The sequence below is a fragment of the Bufo bufo genome, chromosome 9 (genome assembly GCF_905171765.1).
Source record: "Bufo bufo chromosome 9, aBufBuf1.1, whole genome shotgun sequence".
NCBI lineage: Eukaryota > Metazoa > Chordata > Amphibia > Anura > Bufonidae > Bufo > Bufo bufo.
The window spans coordinates 67,293,641-67,317,596 of record NC_053397.1 but is presented as its reverse complement, the minus strand read 5'-3'; the positions used below and the strand labels follow the sequence as shown (position 1 = coordinate 67,317,596).

The window sequence follows — 23,956 nt, the reverse complement described above, 5'->3', positions numbered from 1 at the left end:
GGGGGGATTTTGCAAAGCACTGTAAATTTTTTATCTCTAGCCACATAATCACACCCATGTCTCACTCCTCTGCCTGTCATTATGGTGGCGTATGAACCGCATTCACCATAAGGACCTTCTAATGTCACAGGGTCATGTGACAGTGCCCCCCACCCCCTACTGTGCCCCTCACTCCGTACTGTGTCCCCTTACACCCTGCATTTTGCCCTCTTACCACACCCTGTGCAGTGCCCTTAGTCATTCCCTGCACTGTGCCCTCTTATACTCTTTTATCTTGTCACAGTATGGCGGTGTTATCTGGTCACTGTGCAGAGGTGTTATCAGGTCAATGTATGGCGGTGGTATCCAATATCTGGATGGCCATAACTGTATCCCTTTCCCTGCCCACACCATCCATTTTTAGACCTGGCATGAGCGGGAAAAATCTGCAGATTGCGGTGCTAAGGACCTTTGCGTCACAATCTGTGTCAGAAATACTCCTAACATAGTTATTTCTATATAATAAATTATTTCTATATAATAAATTACGACCTAATTGTATTATTATTCGGTGGTAGGGCTAATATCTTTATAGTATATAGATTCTAGTGTATAATACTGTGCTCTGTATTTCCCAGTAGAAAATGATCCTTGGGAAACACAGTCCTCATCCCTGACCACCAAGACCAGGTAGCGCTCTGTCAGTACATGGCGGCCTCCCCTCTCCGCCACGCTGCTCTGCTATGTATTGGTGCTTATTCTGACACTAGGGCTGTGTTCACATCCTATTTTTGCCATCCATTCAATGCATACCAAAAATGTATGTGTTAACAGATGCCTCAGACTGATGCCGTACAGTGGCATACGTTCCCCTGTATGTTCCATGGTAGAAAATTTTTTTACGTTAATGTATGCATTTTTTTAATGGACGTGGAGTGCTGCACATTTGTATACATCAAACCGACAGGAAATAAAAAATTTCTGGGCTCCAGCAGGGCACATTTTTGAGAGTTTCCCTTTAAGACACATAAAAATGGCCCCTGATTAAAATATATAAAATAACATATTTTTTGTGGGAATTTTCTGCCAATGATCCCCCTCTTGTATATCACTGTCCATGTTGTGGCACTATTTGTGTACTTCTAGTTAATGTTTGCTGGCTGCAAATATGACCTGAAGGTTTTTCAGGTTCGCCTGCCATTAAAGTGAATGGGGCCCACAGCAAACGTGCAGTTCGCGAACATTTGATCCCGGCCGATGTTCGTCCATCACTATTTATTACTACTGGTGGCAATGTAGAGGGGGTTATGCCTACTGAGGGTACTAAGAGGTCTTTATTTTTTTTCTATAGTCACTCAGGGGAGATTGTTACCATGGGAACCACTATCGGAGGGCACTGTTACTACTTGGAGCACTATAAGTGAGCTATAACTGTTGAGGGCACTCTTCCTGGCACAGCTATTTTTGTATGGTATTAATATTATTAGGGGGATTACCTATATAGCTCTATAATTTCTTAAGTATAGTATTTGGTAGTGCCTTTATATTTGGTAGTGCTGAAATACCAGGCCTACGTAGTTCAGTGGTGTGATCCACAATCTCACCATCTTAACCCCTATCCCATATCATAATTGGAGACAACTGGAGAAAGAATAGAACAGATGGTAGCAGCTGGCACTGGCCACCACAGAAAAGCAGCTTCTGTAGAGGTATTCTGTGGCACGGCTGGGGCAGGATTTTGCTAATGGACCCATTCCTTTCTATTGGTCTTGGCTACAGGCTTACAAATGTTTTTCAAACATGTCAAACACTGGTGATTACATATCAAGGGGTTCAATATGCAGAATTATGTACTCTGCCCACAGAAGAGCCTATTTGTAGCCTGGTGCAGAGAAATTTCATGCTTGGATATAGGCTGTAGAGCTATATACTATTTATAGATTCATGTTAAGTTTACAGAGTGATTCCTGCTGTGCCTTACGTGGCATGATGTTTGCTTCTAACATTTTGTCTGGCCACTTAGGGGGCCAATAAGACTAGACTTTTGACAATGCACAACTCATGTACTGTATATGTGTCATAGTGGATTAAATGATTGAAACAGAAGAACTAAGGTGCTTTAAGTGGCAAACTCATTTTCCTCTTTGAGATGTACATGTGCAACATCCTAGATGACGTCTTTCTTCTCCGAGACTCTACAGGAGAGCAATATGGAAGACAGAAACATGCAATGCAACAATTAACTGAAATATAGAGTACAAAATTGCATAATAATAACAAGTGCTACAGAGATCGCCTTGACGCTCGGCAGACGGGCTCAAATAATTTTGTACAAAACTATTTGCCAAGTATCTCGCACTTATAGTGTAGCACTTGTTATTATTATGCAATTTTGTACTCTATATTGCAGTTAATTGTCGCATTGCATGTTTCTGTCTTTCAATGTTGTTCCCTGTCATAGCAATGTGCTTCTGCGGTTTGGTATGTGCTGACTGACCCCCTTTTTTGGTTTTTCTTTGCAGTTTGTACTGGAGGTGTGGCTGCCTCCTCAGTCATGCACTCCTGACCACCCTGTCTGCCCTATAGGCTGATTTTAATTAGTGTTAGTACATAGTCAGGCCTGCTCCCCTTCACTCACTGAAGCCATGGCACCAGGAGTGGGTTAGTTTGTGGACTCTCACTGCAGTCCTTGGTAGCCATTTGGCGCCGGTGATGTCGTGGAGTGGGCCTGCTGTGTAACCTACACTCCCTGAAGTATATGGTAGCCGTCATGGCACCTAACAGGTAAAATTTAGCGTAGGAATGTGGAACCTACACTCCCTGAAGTGTATGGTAGCCGTCATGGCACCTAACAGGTAGAATTTAGCATAGGAACCCGTCTAACAGAGATCGCCTTGAAGCTCGGCAGACGGGCTCAAATAATTTTGTACAAAACGATTTGCCAAGTATCTCGCACTTATAGTGTAGCACTTGTTATTATTATGCAATTTTGTATTCTATATTGCAGTTAATTGTCGCATTGCATGTTTCTGTCTTTCTATGTTGTTCCCTGCCATAGCAATGTGCTTCTGCGGTTTGGTATGTGCTGACTGGCCCCCTTTTTTGGTTTTTCTTAGGAGAGCAATATGGCAAGAGAGCAACTACATATTGCTAGACAATATTGTGCTAAGAATGCCTGCACCTTGTACTGCATGTGTCACTGTAACCACAAAGCCTATTAAATATTTTCTTCAAATCAGCGACCTGGCACTGGAAATGTCCCCAGTACCAAAGCTTTTGGTGTAGTGTTCTGACTACTGTATTATGTCTGCATTAAGTGACATATTCTAGCCTAGACTCAATGCTTTGAGTGGAAAATATCTCCTAATACCTAACAGTCAACACTCATTTTCCGTAATAGTGTCACCGTTTTATAAGTAGTATGTTAGAAAAAACTCAATGGCCCATATTTACTGGCAGTGCATCTAGATTCTGGTGTAAATTGCGCCAAAATATAGCACAATTTGGTACATTTAGGTTCAGAGAATTTTGCTGCCCCAAGCCTGTCAAAGAGCCATGGCTTATCAAAAAAGGATGTGGATTTGTAAGAAAGAAGACCCAAACTGCGCATGCACCAGTGGATGTTGAATCAGCGCATGCACAGTTCAGAGCTCAGCAACCTTGAAAAAACACTTTCCCTAGTGCTGAGATCTTAACAGCGCATGCACTGGTGAAAGCTGAAATGGCACTTGAACAATTCATATCTCAGCATCGGAAAAGAACACTTTCCCTGATAGTGGTGAGTTATTAGGCTTATATAGGAAAACAGATTTTCAATGTACAGTAGAATGCTGGACATCTGATCAGAGAGGATCGGCAAAAGGTGCCCCAGCAAAGATACGATAAACTGACCATAAAATGTACACTATACTTTAGCATATGAAGTTTATTATTGTAAATCATGCAGATGCGTTTAAAAACATGACACAAGCAATACAGTAGAAACAAAAATAACTTATTTATAGCTGTAGCAAATTTTGTCTTGAAAACCACATAGCTGTTAACAGGGAGCCAATGACCAACAATGTCTTGATGTTCCAGGATTCAGAATGTTTATGTAAAACCCTTGTCCTAGTTGGCTTTATTGTTCTGTCCCACTGTGTAAGAATGGCATTTCTGGCTCCAGACCACTTCCCAGGCCCCCTGAGTCGAAGCTGGTAAGGTGTGCATGGTCCGAAAAACACCTGCCAAGCCAACCTCGGGTCTGTGAGGAAAAGATATATTGCGTTTGGTTGTATCCCAATCTCCATTGAAATATCATTTATGTAATCGATGTAATGAGTTTGCAGGACCTGAGTCCTACCCACACCAAACCTAAAAAAAAAAAACGTAAAAATATGTGGTTATTAAATCAAGATAAGTAACAATGTGTACTACAGTAAGTACTAATATGTACAGTACAGACCAAATGTTTGGACACACCTTCTCATTCAAAGAGTTTTCTTTATTTTCATGACTATGAAAATTGTAGATTCACACTGAAGGCATCAAAACTATGAGTTAACACATGTGGAATTATATACATAACAAACAAGTGTGAAACAACAGAAAATATGTCATATTCTAGGTTCTTCAAAGTAGCCACCTTTTGCTTTGATTACTGTTTTGCACACTATTGGCATTCTCTTGATGAGCTTCAAGAGGTAGTCCCCTGAAATGGTTTTCACTTCACAGGTGTGCCCTGTCAGGTTTAATAAGAGGGATTTCTTGCCTTATAAATGGGGTTGGAACCATCAGTTGCGTTGAGGAGAAGTCAGGTGGATACACAGCTGATAGTCCTACTGAATAGACTGTTAGAATTTGTATTAGGGCAAGAAAAAAGCAGCTAAGTAAAGAAAAACGAGTGGCCATCATTACTTTAAGAAATGAAGGTCAGTCAGTCAGCCGAAAAATTGGGAAAACTTTGAAAGTAAGGGCTATTTGACCATGAGGGAGAGTGATGGGGTGCTGCGCCAGATGACCTGGCCTCCACAGTCACCGGACCTGAACCCAATCGAGATGGTTTGGGGTGAGCTGGACCGCAGAGTGAAGGCAAAAAGGCCAACAAGTGCTAAGCATCTCTGGGAACTCCTTGAAGACTGTTGGAAGACCATTTCAGGGGACTACCTCTTGAATCTCATCAAGAGAATGCCAAGAGTGTGGAAAGCAGTAATCAAAGCAAAAGGTGGCTACTATGAAGAACCTAGAATATGACATATTTTCAGTTGTTTCACACTTGTTTGTTATGTATATAATTCCACATGTGTTAATTCATAGTTTTAATGCCTTCATAGTCATGAAAATAAAGAAAACTCTTTGAATGAGAAGGTGTGTCCAAACTTTTGGTCTGTACTGTATATATTCCATTGCTATAACTCTCATGAAGTTTGAATGGTATGGCATTGTCCATGATCGATGGCCACTCTATTCAAAGACTCCTCCTTAGTGCAGCTGTGAGGATGAGGAGGAACCGAGGAATAAGGACCCTTGGTCCAGAGATCAACGAGGGTCCCAGCAGTGTGGAACCCCAGCAAACAAATATTTATCACATATCCTTTGAATAGGCCATACATTTGTTTTGTGCCAATACTGGATTAATCTTTATATGCAAAGAAACAAAAGAAGAGTGCAGATTTACATCCACAACTTTTATACTGAAGCTTGTGTGTCTGTTTTAGAGGCATAAATAGAGAAAAGTGTGCTGCAGTTAAAAAGATGTCCTTCATACCATTTATTGTTCCTGTTCTTGCTTTTTATGCAGTAGGTTTCCATCTTTTTGGCTGATGGCAGCTGAGCAGCACCTAGAGTTAAAATACTGTTAGGGAAACAAATATGGAAAGCTCATACTCTACTTTGTAACTACTGTACATGTACAGTCCTGATTAAAAGTTTAAGACCACTTGAAAAATGGCAAAAAAAAATCATATTTAGCATGGCTGGAAGAAATAGGAGTGAGACAAAACATTTTTTGAGCATTCAATTTAATGAAAACTATGAATAAGGCTACTTTCACACTAGCGTTGTTTAAATCCGGCATTCAATTCCGACACCGGAACTGCCCGCCAGATCCGGAAAAACGTGTGAAAACGGATTACATTTGAATCCTGATCAGGATTTTGATCACAATGAAAAAATGCATTGGAAAAAACGGATCCGCCATTTATGGACTTTAACTTTTTTTTCACATTTTTCGGGTTTAACATGCAAAAGCCGGATCCGGTTTGACTGAACACACGGCGCCGAATCCGGTCTTTTTCCCATTGACTTGCATTAACGCCGGATCCGGCGCCGTGTGTTCAGTCAAACCGGAGTTCAGTCAAAGGCGTTCAGTCAAAGTGTTCAGGATTTTTGGCCGGAGGTAAAAATACAACATGCTACGGTTTTCTGAAAAGCCTGATCAGTCAAAATGACTGAACTGAAGACATCCTGATGCATCCTGAACGGATTACTCTCCATTCAGAATGCATTAGGATAAAACTGATCAGTTCTTTTCCGGATTTGAGCCCCTAGGACGGAACTCAGCGCCGGAAAAGATAAAACGCTAGTGTGAAAGTACCCTTAGCGTTTTTCTTTTCTGGCATAGAGTTCCGTCACCAGGGGCATATCCCCATGCATTCTGAATGGAGAGTAATCCGTTCAGGATGCATCAGGATGTCTTCAGTTCAGTCATTTTGACTGATCAGGCAAAAGAGAAAACTGTAGCATGCTACTTGCCTGAATGCCGGAACCGGCATTTTTTTCCATAGGAATGTATTAGTGCCGTATCCGGCATTTAAAATACCGGAATGCCGGATCTGTCCTTCCGGTCTGCCAATGCGCAGACCTTTAAAAATTATTAAAAAAAATAAATACCGGATCCATTTTGCCTGATGACACCGGAAAAATGGATTCGGTATTGCAATGCATTTCTCTGACTGATCAGGCATTTTTCTGACTGATCAGGATCCTAATCAGTCTGAAAAATGCCTGATCAGTCAGAAAAAATGACATGCGTTTGCATACAGTTTTCCTGATCAGGTAGGCAGTTCAGGCAACGGAATTGCCTGCCGGAATCAAACAACGCAAGTGTGAAAATACCCTAAACTGAAACAGGCTGTTTTTCAGCTGATCAAAAGTTTAGAACCACACCTCCAAAAAAAAACTAAACCCCCCCAAAGCAGAAATCCAACTTCCAAACATGAACTCAGTAATGAGTAGCTCCGCCGTTATTGTTTATCACTTCCAAAATTTGTTTCGGCATGCTTGATGCAAGCGTTTCCATGAGGTGAGTGGGAACATTTCACCAAGTGGTGAAGAAGGCTGCACGAAGGCCATCTACTGTCTGGAACTGTTGTCCATTTTTGTAAATTTCCCTTGCCATCCATCCCCAAAGGTTCTCAATTGGATTTAGATCAGGGGAACATGCAGGATGGGCCAAAAGAGTGATGTTATTCTCCTGGAAGAAGTCCCTTGTCCAGCGGGCATTGTGTACTGTAGCGTTGTCCTGTTGAAAAACCCTAGTCGTTACCACACAGACGAGGGCCCTCAGTCATGAGGAATGCTCTCTGCAACATCTGGACATAGCCAGCGGCCGTTTGACGCCCCTGCACTTCCTGAAGCTCCATTGTTCCACTGAAGGAAAAAGCACCCCAGACCATTATGGCGCCCCCTCCACTGTGGCGCGTAGAAAACATCTCAGGTGGGATCGGCTTGTCATTCCAGTAACGTTGGAAACCATCAGGACCATCAAGGTTAAATTTTTTCTCATCAGAGAATAAAACTTTCTTCCACCTTTGAATGTCCCATGTTTGGTGCTCTCTTGCAAAGTCCAAATGAGCAGTTCTGTGGCGTTCACGGAGACGAGGTCTTTGAAGACGTTTTTTGTTTTTGAAGCCCTTTAGTCTGATGGTTATGGGGCTGCAGTCAGCACCAGTAAGGGCCTTAATTTGGGTCGAGGATCGTCCAGTGTCTTGACGGACAACCAATTGGATCCTCCGGCTCAGTGCTGATGAATTTTTTTTGGGTCTTCCACTTGACTTTTTTGTTCCATAACCCTCAGGATCATTTAAGAAAATTCCAAATGACTATCTTTCTGCATCCCACCTCAGCAGCGATGGCGCGCTGTGAGAGACCCTGCTTATGCAGTTCAACAACCCGACCACGTTCAAAAAGGGAGAGTTTTTTGCCTTTGCCATCACAACATGTGACTACCTGATAGAAAATGACAATGAATCCACATCTTTGCACAGATTTGGCTTTTTAAAGGCATGTGGTCCTAAAATTTTGATCAGCTGAAAAGCAGCCTGTTTCAGTTTAATCGTTATTTTCAATTAATTGAATGCTCAAAAAATGTTTTGTCTCACTTTCATTTCTTCTTCTTGCATGTTGATGCTCTACTTGGAACCTTGTTAAGATTCAACAATGTAAAATATGATTTTTGGCCATTTTTCAAGTGGTCTTAAACTTTTGATCAGGACTGTATTATACAAACATACTGTATAAGAGATGACCCAACTACACCACAGTGTCGGCTCATAATTACCCCAGGTTATCATCCTATTTCAAAAAGGCATGATTATGTGGAAATTTAGGCATGTTCCCTCAGGTGCAAAATCCATCATCCCACCATGGATCAAAAACTGTGATTTTGAAAAAGACTACATTCACTTGTTCCAAAATGGTAAACCATGTGTCTGTGTGCATAGTATTAATACTTTCTCAAAAAATTAACATTAAATTGAAAAACGTGAAAACACGAACAACTAGAAACTAGAGCTTCAGCTACACTTATTGTAAGTCCTTACCCTTAAAAACTCTGGTTGCCCAACGAGCCTGTATTTCAACTGTTGGCATGATAGGTCCAAGGGGTTGAACTAATCCCAGGAAAGCAAGTGTTGGTTTTTCCAAATAAATTGGAAACACATACTTATATAAGGTTACATCATTGTTATTGAGCTTGATTATATCATCATCAAGAAAAGGAAATGTTGAACTGTATCCTGTAGCGAAAATGACTTCATCCACTTCTGCCACAGTTCCATCTTCAAAGGTGACAGAGGTTTCAGAGAAGGATTTAATACTGGGCTTCACCTTGATCGATCCCTGAAATATTTGGCTTGGGAGGTAGTCATTTACAATTGGATGTTTTAGCCTGTCAAAAGAGCATACTGCATTTAAAAACTTAACATTGTACTGGAAATTATAAACTGGGTTTATTTACAAAATACAAAAGAATAGACTAAAACATTTTCAGGATAGAAACATAGCAAAAGTAATAAGGACAGTACACATATAGAGCCATAATAATCTATAAGGCTGAATTCACCCAGAGGTGGTATTTGTGGATTTTTTTTTGTAATTGAAGAAATCGTGCATTATCCAAAACAATATAAAAGAAAGTACTGCTATAAATGCAGTGTGATGGCTGTGTGGATTGCGCTACTGCCTTCCAGTGCATGGGTGAATTTAGATTGTCAGCGGAAATGGGGAAAGGAACTGATGTCAACAATATGTCAACGCTATATAAATAATAAATAAAATATATCCCCCTATAGTACAAAATGTGTGCCAAATTTCATGCATCATCACCGCTGATGGTCACTTGAGCTTGCTATAAAATAGAATCTAAAACTTTATAAATATATTATTCTTCTAAACAGATATATTCCCTTCATTGAAAATGTCATAGACTGGGTCGAGTGCATGTGTATGGGGTGGGGGGTTAAGGAGAGATAACTGTCGGCCAAATGAGCTTTCTGCGGACAGCTACTTTATATAAAATGTGTAGCCCAGTTTTAGCCGCAACATGTGATAGAAGAGTTGTCTTCTTTAGTCTTCTATTTATGCATCTGCAGGTCTGTCATTCCCGATACCATCCAGCAGTATTAGGAACTACGAGCAGCTGTCCATTTTGTCTTTTACAGACCATCTGCTCAGGGGTAAGCTGGGGGAAATGGAGAAGGGCAAGAAGTAGTAAAAAGTAAGTAATGTAATGGCTGCTTATTCAGGAAGACTCAAAGTATAACCACACAGTCAGGTTTCTGCATGCGGTTTTGGAAGCCAAGATCAGAAGTGGTTCATAAAAAGTGAGAAAGTATAAAGGAGAGATATGACTTCTCCACTTTTTAATTCACTCCTGGTTTGGGCTTCTAAAAACTGTATAGCGAAACCTGACAGTGTGGCCGTTACCTTAGTATCCTTCTGTATAGAGCTCTGCCCTCCATTTCTTTCTTTCAAAGTTTTGTTATCAAGCTGGTCACCCACTGAGGGGGAGTTCTGTGGCATTCTAAGCTGTCTGAACAGTATGTTTGCTCTACTGCCTTGACCCCTGACCGTAAAAGGAATTTGTGAGGGCCAAAACACCCCCAAGCTAAAGTAAGTGGTGTATAGTGTAAGTGATGTTGAGTGTGATTATATAATTTTTATCTTTATACTCACTTGTATTACAATGCCGCACTCTGAAAAACCAGCAGGGAAATGCATTGAGAGGACTTCTCTTTAAATCCTTTTCATTATGTGCATGAGCTCAGGAGTCCTCTCAATGCATTTTACTGTCGGTTTGTGGGGGCACAGTGTTGGAATACAAGCGAGTATGATTAGTGATGACTGAAGTTTTGAAGTTTTGTAAAATTTGATTCGACTTTGTCACAAAGCGCATTTCTTTGTAAGTAGTGGGTGCACTGACCGGGAATGGCGATTGCGCTGCTGCCCGTCATTGTACCCCTCAGATGCTGCGTTCATTTCATAAAATAAATAAAATCATACTTACCTTATCCATTTGATAGCGAAAGCCGGCCGCCGACATCTTGATTAAAGATCCAGTGCGAAATCTTGCGCGGCCTGTGGTGACATAATATGTCACCGCTCTCGAAATTTTTTACCGGATCTTGAATCAAGATGGCAGCAGCTGGCTCTTTGCGCTCAAACGGATGAGGTAAGTATAATTTTTTTTATCTTTAACCCATTTCAGTAAAAATAATTTCATTACCACCAAGTACGAGGAAAGTCGGCTTTGCTGCAAATCGAATTTTCCCTGAAATTCGGATCAATGTCCACTTCGTGGTCTTCGATTCACTCAACACGAAGTATGATGATAAAAATGACATAACCAAACTCGCCATCACTTACACCACTTACTCTAGTTTGGGGGATGTTTTGATGCTGACAGATTCCCTTTAACCCGTAGGATACCAGCACCATAGCTGTACGGCGCTGGGAACCAGGTTTAAAATACCAGCTCCGTAGAGCTACGGCGCTGTGCTAACCCGGTCATTGAGCGAAATCGCTCGGTGACTGGGTGATGATGGCTGCTCAGGATAGCAGGCAGCTATCTTCACAAGGGGCAGAGGGAAGTTTTTCCTCCCCCCGCAACATGGATCGCTTCGATTGGCCGATTTCTGCAGACAGACCAATCGCAGCTCCGGATGATTTTTCATTCATCCAGGAAGCTGCAAGGGGGTGGAACACGGTTTGTACAGGGGTGACTGGTGCTGAACTGGCTGTCTCCCCTGGGTCAGGCAGGGGACACCAGTGTTTGGCGTCCCCTACCAGCGCTGCTATTGGCTGGAACAACGCTCCAGCCAATGGCAGCGCTACAGCTGCACAGGAAAGGGCAGATCCTCCCTGCATGCAGCCATTCTAGCTGGTGACTGCATGCAGAGTGGACCTGTGCTCCTCTGTGCAGTATCTGACCTGCTGGGATGTATGGTTCCATACCACTGCACTTTTCCTGTGATTCTACCTGCTGAAAGAAGAAGAAGAAAAAAAAAAAAAGAAAATAAGAAGAACATCTGGAACTGCTGCAGTGATTTTTTTCCCATTTGCATCAGTTCCAGATCCCTAAACCACCCTCCGTCCCTATCCCTTCCCGCCGCCCCCCCTCCATCCCCCTTCCTTTTTTTACGGACGCCATTTGGCCCGTGCGCTGTTGTGTTTTTTTTTTATTCGTTTTTTTTTTTAATTTTCAGCTCTGCACAACTTTTTCTGTGTGTGAGCTATGACAGCCAAATGCTGTTCAGTACATACCTGCCTGATCAGCACCGGAGGATTATTTTTTGCGCTCTTTTTTTTCTTTCACATCTGTGTATTTTTGCCATCTTTTCTTTTTTTTGGGTTAAAAAAGAATAGTGTAGTTACGGTTTTATATAAATATATATATATATATATATATATATATATATCGTAGATATAAGTTACATTTTTAGCCAGTGTTCACTTTTTAACCAGTGAGTTTTTATGCTGCAGGTTTTGCACGCACGCACGATTTGCGTGTGTGCATTTTGAAATCACTGAGCACCGATCATTAGTGTCCATTACTAATTGTGTCTGCAATTTTTTTTTTCTCCTTCTCCCTTTTTTCTCCTAAATTTAATTTCCAATTTATTACAAGCCCCTTCACGTGTGAAAGCACCTCATACACACCCCACACTAAATAAAGTTTTATATATTTCTCACATTACACCCCAATAAAATAAAAATGGCTCGTCCATTCCCAATGAGTTTACTCAGCTGAAGAGGCATATGCCATGCTTGCCTCTGATACTGAATCCGCCACTGAGAGAGAAGAGGATGCCACTTTCCTCTTCTCCTCTACCCCCTCATCATCATCATCATCATCATCATCCGGTGATGAGGGACCCTCTATAAGGTGCCCCAGGGCAGAAGTGGAGACAGCCCCCCAGAGTGACCCCATATGAACCCCACACCCTGAGAATTATCAGCCCCAAATTCCTGAGTTTGTGGGCAGCTCAGATAGATTGTTTGGGCTTCACAGAAATTTTATTTTTTAAAATCTTCTTCTCTGAAGATTTAATAAATTTGATGGTAACCCAAACAAATTTATACGCCCAGCAATTTATTTCCCAGAACCCCACAACACCATATGCTAGACCCCAAGGTTGGACCCCAGTAAATGCAGCAGAGATGATGACCTTTTGGGGGCTCTTGCTGCATATGGGCTTAGCATAAAAACCAAAGATTAATCAGTATTGGAGTGCGGATGTCTTGTATCACACTCCAATTTACAGTAATGCCATGTAATCGATTCCATGCAATTCAGAAATGTTTGCATTACAACGATAATGCACAGTGCCCTCCCCAGAATGACCCAGCATTTGACCGTCTGTTCAAAATTAGGCCCATCCTTGACCACTTCAACGTAAAGTTCTTAGAAGTGTACACCTCATAACAAAATGTCTGCGTAGACTAATCCATATTACTTTTCTAAGGGAGGGTAAGATTCCGCCCATACGTGCCCAGCATAAAAATGTATAAAGTCTGTGAGAGTAGCTCTGAGTACACTCACAAGTTCCGGGTTTAAGAAGGGAGGGACACCTGGATTGAACCCCCAGAATGCCCCCCTATCCTAGGAGTTAGTGGGAAGATAGTGTGGGACTTACTGCACCCACTGCTGGATAAGGGTTACCATCTCTACATGGATAATTACTACACCAGTCTACCACTGTTCCAGTCCCTAGCTTCCAGAAGTACTGTGGCGTGCGGCACAGTACGGAAAAATCAGAGAGGCCTCCCTAGATCCCTGGTAGGGCAACCACTAAGAAAAGGAGAAAGCCGTGCTCTCCTCAATGAGAACATGTTGGCGGTTAAGTACAAGGACAAGAGGGATGTCCTTTTACTGACCACATTCACAGTAACACCGGCTCCCCTACCACTGTACGAGGTACCACAACCACTGTCCCCAAGCCAGACTGCATCCTGGACTACAATAAACACATGGGGGGGGGGGGGGGGGGGTTGAACTTTCAATCAAGTTCTGAAGCCCTACAATGCCACACGAAAAACAAAAGTGTGGTACAAAAAGCTGGCCGTACACATTGTACAGATGGCGCTGTTCATGCTATTTAGATCTAGAGATTATCCAAGAACATTCCTACAATTTCAAGAGGTGGTGATAAAGGCCCTAATTTTTTCAAACCAAGCAAGGAAAGTCCCAGTACTTCTGTAAGTTACCGTGCCTAAGTTGTAACCGGGAAACATTTCCCTGGTGAAGTCCCCCAAACAGCGAGAACGGGAAGGACCCAAAAAAGATGCAGGGTGTGTTCCAAAAGGGGGATAAGGAAAGACACCATTCACCATTGCGAAACCTGCCCTGAAAAACCTGGCCTGTGCATCAAGGATTGTTTCAGAATCTATCACTCATCCATGGAATAATTTCATCCTTGATGTACCATGTAATTTTATCACCTTATAACTGATTTTGTCCACAGAGCTTACATATCCACTTTTCACCAACCACTACATATTAATTTCTGTAATACACCTGTTTGGTCAAAGGCGTCCTTTCCACCACTTAAAATGTTCGTACGAGGGTGCTCTTTCTAAAATGGTGTCAATTCTTGGGGTTTTCAATTTCTGGGGACCTCAGGAATTATTTAAATGCGACATGTCACCTAAAATCAATGTCTGACAATTCAGACCTGCCAGCAAAATCCATTTTTAGCCATTTGCCTAGTGTGCGCCCATACAGCATGCTACAAGCACATATGGGGTGTTTCCTGAATAGGGAGAAAATGGGGAACACATACTGGGGTGCATTTTCTTCTTTAACCCTTTGTGAAAGTAATAATTGGGGTCTGCCAGGAATTTTTCAACATGCAACATGTGACCTAAAATCCATGTCTGTTTATTCAAGCCCGCAAAATCCATATTTTGCACTTTGGTTCTAGAGCCCTGCTATGTGCCCATACGGCATGCTACAAGCACATATGGGGTGTTGCCGTATTCAGGGGGAAATGTGGGGTGCATTTTGTCCTGTTACCCCTTGTGAAAGTGAAAAATGTATAAGTAAAGCAAAGTGTAAAGCAACTTTTTCTGGAAAAAATGTTACTTTTTTATTTTCACAGCCATGGTAATTCTGTGAAACACCTGATGGGTCAAAGTGCTCACTACACACCTTGAAATACTCCTTGAGAGGTCTAGTTTCCGGAATGGGGTCACTTTTTTGGGTGTTTCCACTGTAGGGGTACCTCAGGGTGTCTTCATATGCAACATAGCTCCAAAAAGCCAATGCTGCAGAATCTGTCCTCCAAAAGCACTCTGGTGCTCCTTCCCTTTTGAACCATGCCATGCACTCCGTTTTTAATCACATGTGGGGTGTTGCCGTATTCAGGGGGAAATGGGTAAGGCCCCTTGCAGACGAGCGTTCCTCCTGCAGCGAGTCCGCATCGCAACACCCGGCCTGACCTTCCATCGCTGTCGGGAGTCACATAGCATTATATTGATTTATGATGCTATGTAGCCCTTACGGTTCTGGAATGTATTGGATAACACTGGCAGCATTATGCCAGTGTTATCCAGTACATTCCAGAACTGTAAGGGTTACATAGCATCATAAATCAATATAATGCTGTGTGACCACCAGCAGCGATAGGAGTTCAGGCCGGGTGCTGCGATGCGGACTCGCTGCGGCAGGAACGCTCGTCTGCAAGGGGCCTAACAAAATGTGGGGTGAATTTTGTCCTATTACCCCCTGTGAAAGTTAAAAATGTGGGTGTAAAGCAACTTTTTCTGGAAAATAAATGTAATTTTTCATTTTCGCAGCCAAGTATTTCCTAATTCTGTGAAACGCCTGATGGGTTAAAGTGCTCACTACACACCTTGAAAATACTCCTTGGGGGTTTACACTGTAGCGGTACCTCAGGGTGTCTTTAAATACAAAATGGTGCCTAAAAACCATTCTAGCAAAATCTGCCTCCAAAATCCTTATGACCACTGGCACATGCCCATAGAACAGTTTACCGCCACATATGGGGTATTTCTGTAAGCTGCAGAATCAGTGTAATGCATATTGAGGTTAATTTTGCTGTTAACCCTTGCTGTGTTGCAAGAAAAAATTGATTGACATAAAAAAAACTACCAAAAAAGTGAAATTGTGAAATTTAACCTCCATTTTAATTTCATTCTTGTGGAACACATGAAGGGTTAACAAAGTTTGTAAACATCAGTTTTGAATAATTTGAGAGGTGAAGTTTCTAAAATTGGGTCAATTATGGGGGGGTTTCCAATACATAAGTCCCTCAACATCACTTTATAACTGAATTGGTGCTTAAAAAATTGGTTTTGGAAATTTCGGCAAAAAATCGAAAAATTGCTTCTAAAATTTGAAGCCTTCTAGCGTCTTAAAAAATAAAATGACATTTACAAAATGATGCCAACATAAAGTAGACATATGGAGAATGTTGATTGATAACTATTTTATGAGGTATTACTATCTGTCTTAAAAGTAGAGAAATTCAAATCTAGAAAATTGTGAATTTTTCTACATTTTTGGTAAATTTGGGATTTTTTCATAAATAAAGGTGTAATATATTGACTCAAATTTATGACTGTCATGAATTTCAATGTGTCTCGAGAAAACACTCTCAGAACGGCTTGGATAAGTAAATGCCTACCAAAGTTATTAGCACATAAAGTGACGCATGTCAGATTTGCAAAAATCGGCGTGGGATTTAAGGTGAAAAGTGGCTCGGTACTGAAAGGGTTAGGCCGGGAGCCCCAGCAGCACCTGGCATTGGATGCATGAAAGAAAGCCATATGGGACCCAGAGAGGGAAGCAGAGTGTTGTCAATTAAAATGATCATGTGCCCCTCCCTCACACAGTCTACTATATTGTTCTACTTTTAAAATTCATTCAGCTAATCATTAAGAGAATTTTCACCCAAAATGTAAACATGGTATGCACAATGTGAGGGTTATTTATTATCAAATATATGCCAATTTTTGGTGTATATCTGTTGCAGACTCTGTCACAAAGGGGATTTGCAGCCGACTGCAACTTTTCTAGGCTCACGCCAGGGGGTGTGGTGTAAGGAAGGGGGCAGGCTGGCAGGCCCGTCTCATTTATCATTTTCTATGCCTGTTTTAGGTGTAGAAAATTATCTAAATCTACGCCAGCTACCTTGCTTGGTTAAGACAGGCAGTGGATGCGCCTATATAATGTAGAGGATGGCGCCTCTACATAAGTTTGGCGCATCCACCTCCACCTCTAGCGCAAGGGGTATTAAGACTGGTGTCTAAAACGCTGGTTTTAACATGTTAAGGACCCAGGACGAGAATGCTCATCCTAAAGGGCCGGTACTTAGTGCCCCAGGATGAGCATTCTCGTCCTGCGATCCTTCCCCTCCCCCGCTTGCTGCATCCACCAGCATCAGTGATAATGCCAATGCCGGTGGATTAACCCCTCATATGCCACGGTCAGCGCTGACCACGGCATATGGGAGGTTTGCGCTCCCTCACCTCATCCATCGGGTCCCCGCGCTGCTGTAGCGGGGACTCATTGGTTGCCATGGCAGCCCCAAGCCATTCCAAGGCTTGGGGCCCGGCATGTATGGAGGCCTAAGAGGCCCAGTCCCCAGGCTGGGTCTCCTAGGCAACTGTTAGCCTCTTACAGTTCAACAGTTGTATTGTACTGCATTGAAACAGGGATCAGACTCTGTAATGTTGAAGTCCCAGAGTGGAACAAATAATAAAGTGAAAAAAAAAAGTTAAAAAAACTAAATTTTTACAAGAAAAATTTAAAGTTTCAAGCAAAAAAAACAAAACATCCTTTTCCCGAAATAATGTTAAATTTTTCTTAAAAATAATAGGAAAAAAAAGAAAAGTTGACATATTAGGTATCGCTGTGTCCGTATCGACCAACTCTATAAAAATATTACATGACCTAACCCCTCAGGTGAACACCGTCAAAAAAATAAAATAAAAACTGTGCTAAAAAAGCTATTTTTTTGTCACCTTTCATCACAAAAAGTGCAACACCAAGTGATCAAAAAGGCGTATGCCCCCCAAAATAGTACCAATCTAATTGTCACCTCATCCCGCGAAAAATGAGCCCCTACATAAGACAATTGCCTAAAAAATTAAAAAAAACTATAGCTCTCAAAACCTGATTTTTTGTTTCAAAAATGCTTTTATTGTGTTAAATGTAAAAATTTTTTTTTTAAAGTAGACATATTAGGTATTGCCGCGCCCGTAACAACCTGCTCTATGAAAATACCACATGACCTAACCCCTCAGGTGAACACTGTAAAAAAAATAAAAAACAGTGTAAAAATCCATTTTTTGTCACCTTACATCGCAAAAAGTGTAATAGCAAGTGATCAAAAAGTCATATGCACCCCAAAATAGTACCAATCAAACCGCCATCTCATCCCGCAAAAAATTATACCCTACATAAGACAATTGCCCAAAAACTGAAAAACTATAGCTCTCAGAATATGGAGACACTAAAACATGATTATAATTTTTTTTGTTTTAAAAATGATATTATATATCACATGACCTAACCCCTCAGATGAACACCGTAAAAAATAAAAAATAAAAACTGTGCTAAATAAAAAAAAAATTGTCACCTTACACCACAAAAAGTACAACAGCAAGCGATCAAAAAGGCATTTGCCCACCAAAATAGTACCAATCTAACCATCACCTCATCCCGCAAAAATGAGCCCCTACCTGAGACAATCGCCCAAAAAATTAAAAAAACTATGGCTTTTTGTTTCAAAAATATTATTGTGTAAAACTTACAAAAATAAAAAAAGGAGACATATTAGGTATTGCCACGTCCGTAACGACTGGCTCTATAAAAATATTACATGACCTAACTTATCAGGTGAACACTGTCAAAAAAAATTTTGTCACCCTACATCACTAAAAGTGCAACACCAAGCAATTAAAAAGGCGCATGCCCCCCAAATTAGTGCCAATCAAGCCTTTATCTCATCCTGCAAAAATTGAGCCCCTACGACAATGGCCCAAAAAATAAAAAAATATGGCTCTCAGACTATGGAGACACTAAAACATGATTTTTTTTGTTTCAAAAATTATATTACTGTGTAAAACTTAAATAAAGAAAAAAAGGTATACATATTAGGTATCGCCGTGTCCGTAACAACCTGCTCTATAAAAATATCACATGGCTTAACCCCTCAGGTGAACACTGTAAAAAAATAAAAAATAAAATTGTGTCAAAAGCCATTTTTTGTCACCTTACATCACAAAAAGTGTAATAGCAAGCGATCAAAAAGTCATATGCACCCCAAAATAGTGCCAATCAAATCGTAATCTCATCCCGCAAAAAACAATACCCTACCTAAGACAGTCGCCCTCAAAAAAATATATATGGCTTTCATAATATGGAGACACTAAAAGATGATTTTTAGTTTCAGAAATGCTGTTATTGTGTAAAACTTAAATGAATAAAAAAAGTATACATATTAGGTATTGCCGCGTCCATAAGAACCTGATGTATAAAAATATCACATGACCTAAAGCCTCTGGTGGACACTGTAAAAATTTGTTTTTAAAAAGTGTGTTGAAAAAAAACATCACAAAAAGTGTAATACCAAGCGATAAAAAAAGTCATATGCACCCTAAAATAGTACCAATCAAACCGTCATCTCGTACTGAAAAAAATGAGACCCTACATAAGACAGTCGCCCAAAATAAAATAAAAACTATGGCTTTTAGAATATGGAGACACAAAAAAAATCATTTTCTTTCAAAAATGCTTTATTATGTAAAACAAACAACCAAAAGTCATATTTGGTATTGTTGCGTCAATAACAACCTGCTCTATAAAATTACCACATGATCTAACCTGCTAGATGAACACTGTAAATAACAAAAAATTTAAACTGTGCCAAAACAGCTATTTTTTGTTACCTTGCCTCACAAAGTGTAATATAGTGCAACCAAAAATTATATGTACCCTAAAATAGTACCAACAAAACTGCTACCTTATCCTGTAGTTTCCAAAATGGGGTCTTTTTTTGAGTTTCTACTCCAAAAATGTGACACGACAGCTTAAAATTATTCCAGTGAAATCTGCCTTCCAAAAAACATATGGCGTTCCTTTACTTCTGTGCCCTGCCATGTGGCCGTACAGCAGTTTACGACCACATATGGGGTGTTTCTGTAAACTACAGAATCAGGGTAATAAATATTGAGTTGTGTTTGGCTGTTAACCCTTGATTTGTTGCTGTAAAAAAATTGATTTAAATGGAAAATCTGCCAAAAAAGTGAAATTCTGAAATTTCATCTCCATTTTCCATAAATTCTTGTGGATCACCTAAAGCAGGGCTGGCCAACCTGCGGCTCTCCAGCTGTTGCAAAACTACAACTCCCAGCATGCCTAGACTGCTTACAGCTATCAGCCTACAGCAGGGCATGGTGGGAATTGTAGTTTTACAACAGCTGGAGAGCCGCAGGTTGGCCAGCCCTGACCTAAAGGATTAACAAAGTTTGTAAAATCAGGTTTGAATACCTTGAGGGGTGTAGTTTTTAAAATTGGGTAATTTTGGGGTGGTTTCTATTATTTAAGCCTCACAAAGTGAATTCAGACCTGAACTGGACCTTATAAAGTGGGTTTTGGAAATTTTCAGAAATATTTAAAGATTTGCTTCTAAACTTCTAAGCCTTCTAACGTCCCCAAAAAAATAAAATGGCATTCACAAAATGATCCAAACATGAAGTAGACATATTGGGAATGTAAAGTAATAACTATTTTTGGAGTTATTACTATCTATTATAAAAGTAGAGAAATTGAAATTTGCAACTTTTTCCATATTTTTGGTAAATTTGGTATTTTTTGACTCAATTTTACCACTATCATGAAGTACAATATGTTACAAGAAAACAATCTCAGAATGGCCTGGATAAGTAAAAGCATTTTAAAGTTATTACCACATAATGTGACACATGTCAGATTTGCAAAAAATGGTCTGGTCCTTAAGGTAAAAAATGGCAAGGTCCTAAAGGTGTTAATAAATAATGCCATATGTTTTGACTAATTATTGTCTGGAATAAAATGTTGTCTACTAATCATGATAATATTGTGTGCACTATATTTTTTTGTAGATGATACTACAGAGAAGCAAATAAAAATGTAAGGGTTATTCCTATGATTATTGTACAAAATTTAAATGAGACAAAATGTACAGTAATATATAACTATCTCTTTCTAGCAAAACAGAAATCATCTCTGTATCTCACATAGATCTAGAGATTACCCCATTGATTGCTCCAATTGTCTGCTGGAAACTCTGGCTTTTCTCTGGGAGTGTGTCCTTTCTGCTGCAGCTGTCTCCCTGTAACTTTCACAGCCGGTTCAGACCTGAGCGTTTTACAGCACGTTCCTACGCGCTGTAAAACGCTCAACAAGGAGAAACCAATGCTTCCCTATCGGCATGGTTCTCACCTGGGCGTTTTACAGCGCGTACGATCGCGCTGTAAAACGCCCGACGCCCCAAGAAGTTCAGGAGCTTCTTTGGGGCTTAGTGTCGCGCGTTCCCGTACATAGACTTCCGGGAACGCGTGACACTGGGCGTTCGCTTGTCTCTGTATGCGCGATTGTAAACGCCCGTACAATCGCGCATACAGAGCGTACGTTCAGTATGCTCTGGTGTGAACCCAGCGTGACAGCTTTTAACAACATATAGCTGGTGGCAGTTGAATGATGGAACTGAGCAAGTGCAACCACTTCACTGATATTACTGAGGTGAACAGAGATATACGGAAAAAAAAAAACAGGTGGTGCTACACAGTTACATTTTATTGAACTCAGTGGCTTTGCTAAATTTTTAATTATGTTCAATTACATATTCATTTTGTACTACAGAGATATTGGCCTTTTCTGTTTTAGGCCCCCTTCACACGGGCAAAAATTCTGCGCGGGTGCAATGCGTGAGGTGAACGCATTGCACCCACACTAAATCGGGACCCATTCACTTCAATGGGGCTGCTCAGATGAGCGGTGATTTTCACGCATCACTTGTGCGTTGTGTGAAAATTGCAGCATGCTCTATATGCTGCATTTGTCACGCAATACAGGCCCCATAGAAATGAATGGGGATGCTAGGAGATGATGTTAGTAAATTGTACATAAATAGAACACCTAACCCAAACCTGAACTTCAGTGAAGAAGTCTGGGTTCTGGTCTGGGTACCACATTCAGTTTTTTATCACGCGCGTGCAGAACGCATTGCACTCGCGAGGAAAAAACTGAACATCGGAACGCAATCGCAGTCAAAACTGACTGCAATTGCGTGTCTACTCGTGCGGGTTTCCCGCAATGCACACGCAACGCATCCGGAGCAAATCCGGAACACCCGTGTGAAAGAGGACTTATTCAGATGGCCTTTATTGCCCAAGTGAAAACATGTGGAAATCTCCATTTTTTTACCTGAATTTAGGTTCCAAACCTAAGTTTGAGTGGTTAAACCAGCTGCTCATAATTTTCTCATTTATCTTAGCAGCGAGCCCTCTTGGCAAGAAATTCTTGATCCCCATAGTATAGCGTCTTGACATTTTCATGTCTATAGGAAATCCACCATGAGAAATTCTGCTAACCACCCATGATCCATTTCTGGTGCTTAGATAAACCTAGGGCCATAAAAATATATGTTTAGAAAATTTGTTAAAAATAAAAAAAAATTGGTATAGACCTAGGTAGAACTAAATCTGTGCTGATCACTAGAGTAAATGTATTCTTGGTATAATATTAGTGATCATATCACTAATTATTCAAGTAAATTTTAGCTATAATTGGCAACCCCCAATTAGGTCTTGTTTAGGGTACTTTCACACTAGCGTTAAAGTTTTCCGGTATTGAGTCACAGGTGCTCAATACCGGAAAAAAACGCTTCAGTTTTATCCTAATGCATTCTGAATGGAAAGCAATCCATTCAGTATGCATCAGGATGTCTTCAGTTCAGTCCCTCTTTCAGTATTTGGCCGGAGAAAATACCACAGCATTCTGCGGTATTTTCTCCAGCCAAAATTCAGGAACACTTGCCGGAATGCCGGATCCGGCATTAATTTCCATTGAAATGTATTAATGCCGAATCCGGTACCAAGTGTTCCGGAAAACCGGATCTGGTTTCCCGGTCTGCACATGCGCAGACCTTTAAATCTGTGAACAAAAATAAATACCGGATACGTTTTTCCGGATGACACCGGAGAGACCGATCCAGTATTTCAATGCATTTGTCAGACAGATCCGCTTTCGGATCCGGAAACAAATGCTATCCATTTGCATATGGATTTCCGGATGCGGCAATCCTCAAAACGCAAGTGTGAAAGTACCCTTAAACAGGAAAATTTTGCATTTTGGTGTTTTTTTTGTTTGTTTGTTTTTTGCCTACTTAAAACTAGGAACAGATTGTGAATGGAAATAAAGAATAAAGAAAGTTCCTCTACTTCTATTTTTGGAGCTATAGCTATGCTTCTAATTTTACTGGTTAGACTAATAAATCTTGTAAATGGGGTTGTCAGGCTTAGAAAACACAGTTTCAAATATCTTAATAGAGGGAGATCCCATGTTCATGACTCTTATTTACAGTATGTAATGACTACAGAAAATCACTTAGTATGCAGCAGGACCTGGCTACAGAATGACAGACCACTGGTTTAACTGCAAACTGAGCAATACTTTATTTCCGTGTGGTGTTGCTGCACAGGAACTAAACACTTCTGTTCCCCTACAGATCACAGCTGATCACTTGAGGTACCCAGTTGGATAACTGTGATCAGCTTATTGTCAGGGGAACTTTTTAACAAAAAAGGATTGTCCAAAGTGGACAAATTTAATTTTCCTTCAAGATAAATTTGATCAGAGAATCTTACCTACTGCCATTTTATAACAAAATTGCCATCAGAATTCAAAATAAAACTATTCTTGATGAATATGTGAATAGAAATCCACTGAAATATTGCTACCTGTTTTGCAATATGGCTGAGTTCCACAGAAATATCTCCTGCTGAATTTCCTGTTCCCACAACAACAACTGATTTTCCACGATACTCTTCACATGTTTTGTATAAACGACTATGCATGTGGCGGCCTTTGAACTGACTTAAACCTGGAAGCAAAAATATACACTAAAGCAAAAATAAACACTAAAAACATCTCATTTTCTCATAATTAGTTTCTTTTGTACACTCTGTAGTTACATTTGCAGTGAGCCAT

At 40.6% G+C, this 23,956-nt stretch overlaps 1 protein-coding gene across 2 annotated transcripts in view; it reads right to left on the bottom strand.

Moving 5' to 3' along the window:
- Window positions 1–3,897: 3,897 nt before the first annotated feature.
- Window positions 3,898–23,956, bottom strand: part of LOC120979406 (dimethylaniline monooxygenase [N-oxide-forming] 2-like) — a 91,138-nt gene continuing 71,079 nt past the window's right edge. For both annotated transcript variants that reach the window (XM_040408144.1, XM_040408145.1), the window contains 5 exons: window positions 23,707–23,849; window positions 22,172–22,371; window positions 8,781–9,127; window positions 5,726–5,798; window positions 3,898–4,332 (listed from right to left, as the gene is read on the bottom strand). In XM_040408144.1, the coding sequence (XP_040264078.1) occupies window positions 3,978–4,332; window positions 5,726–5,798; window positions 8,781–9,127; window positions 22,172–22,371; window positions 23,707–23,849 (1,118 nt within the window). In that variant the 3' untranslated portion in view covers window positions 3,898–3,977. The remainder of the gene's footprint in view (window positions 4,333–5,725; window positions 5,799–8,780; window positions 9,128–22,171; window positions 22,372–23,706; window positions 23,850–23,956) is intronic.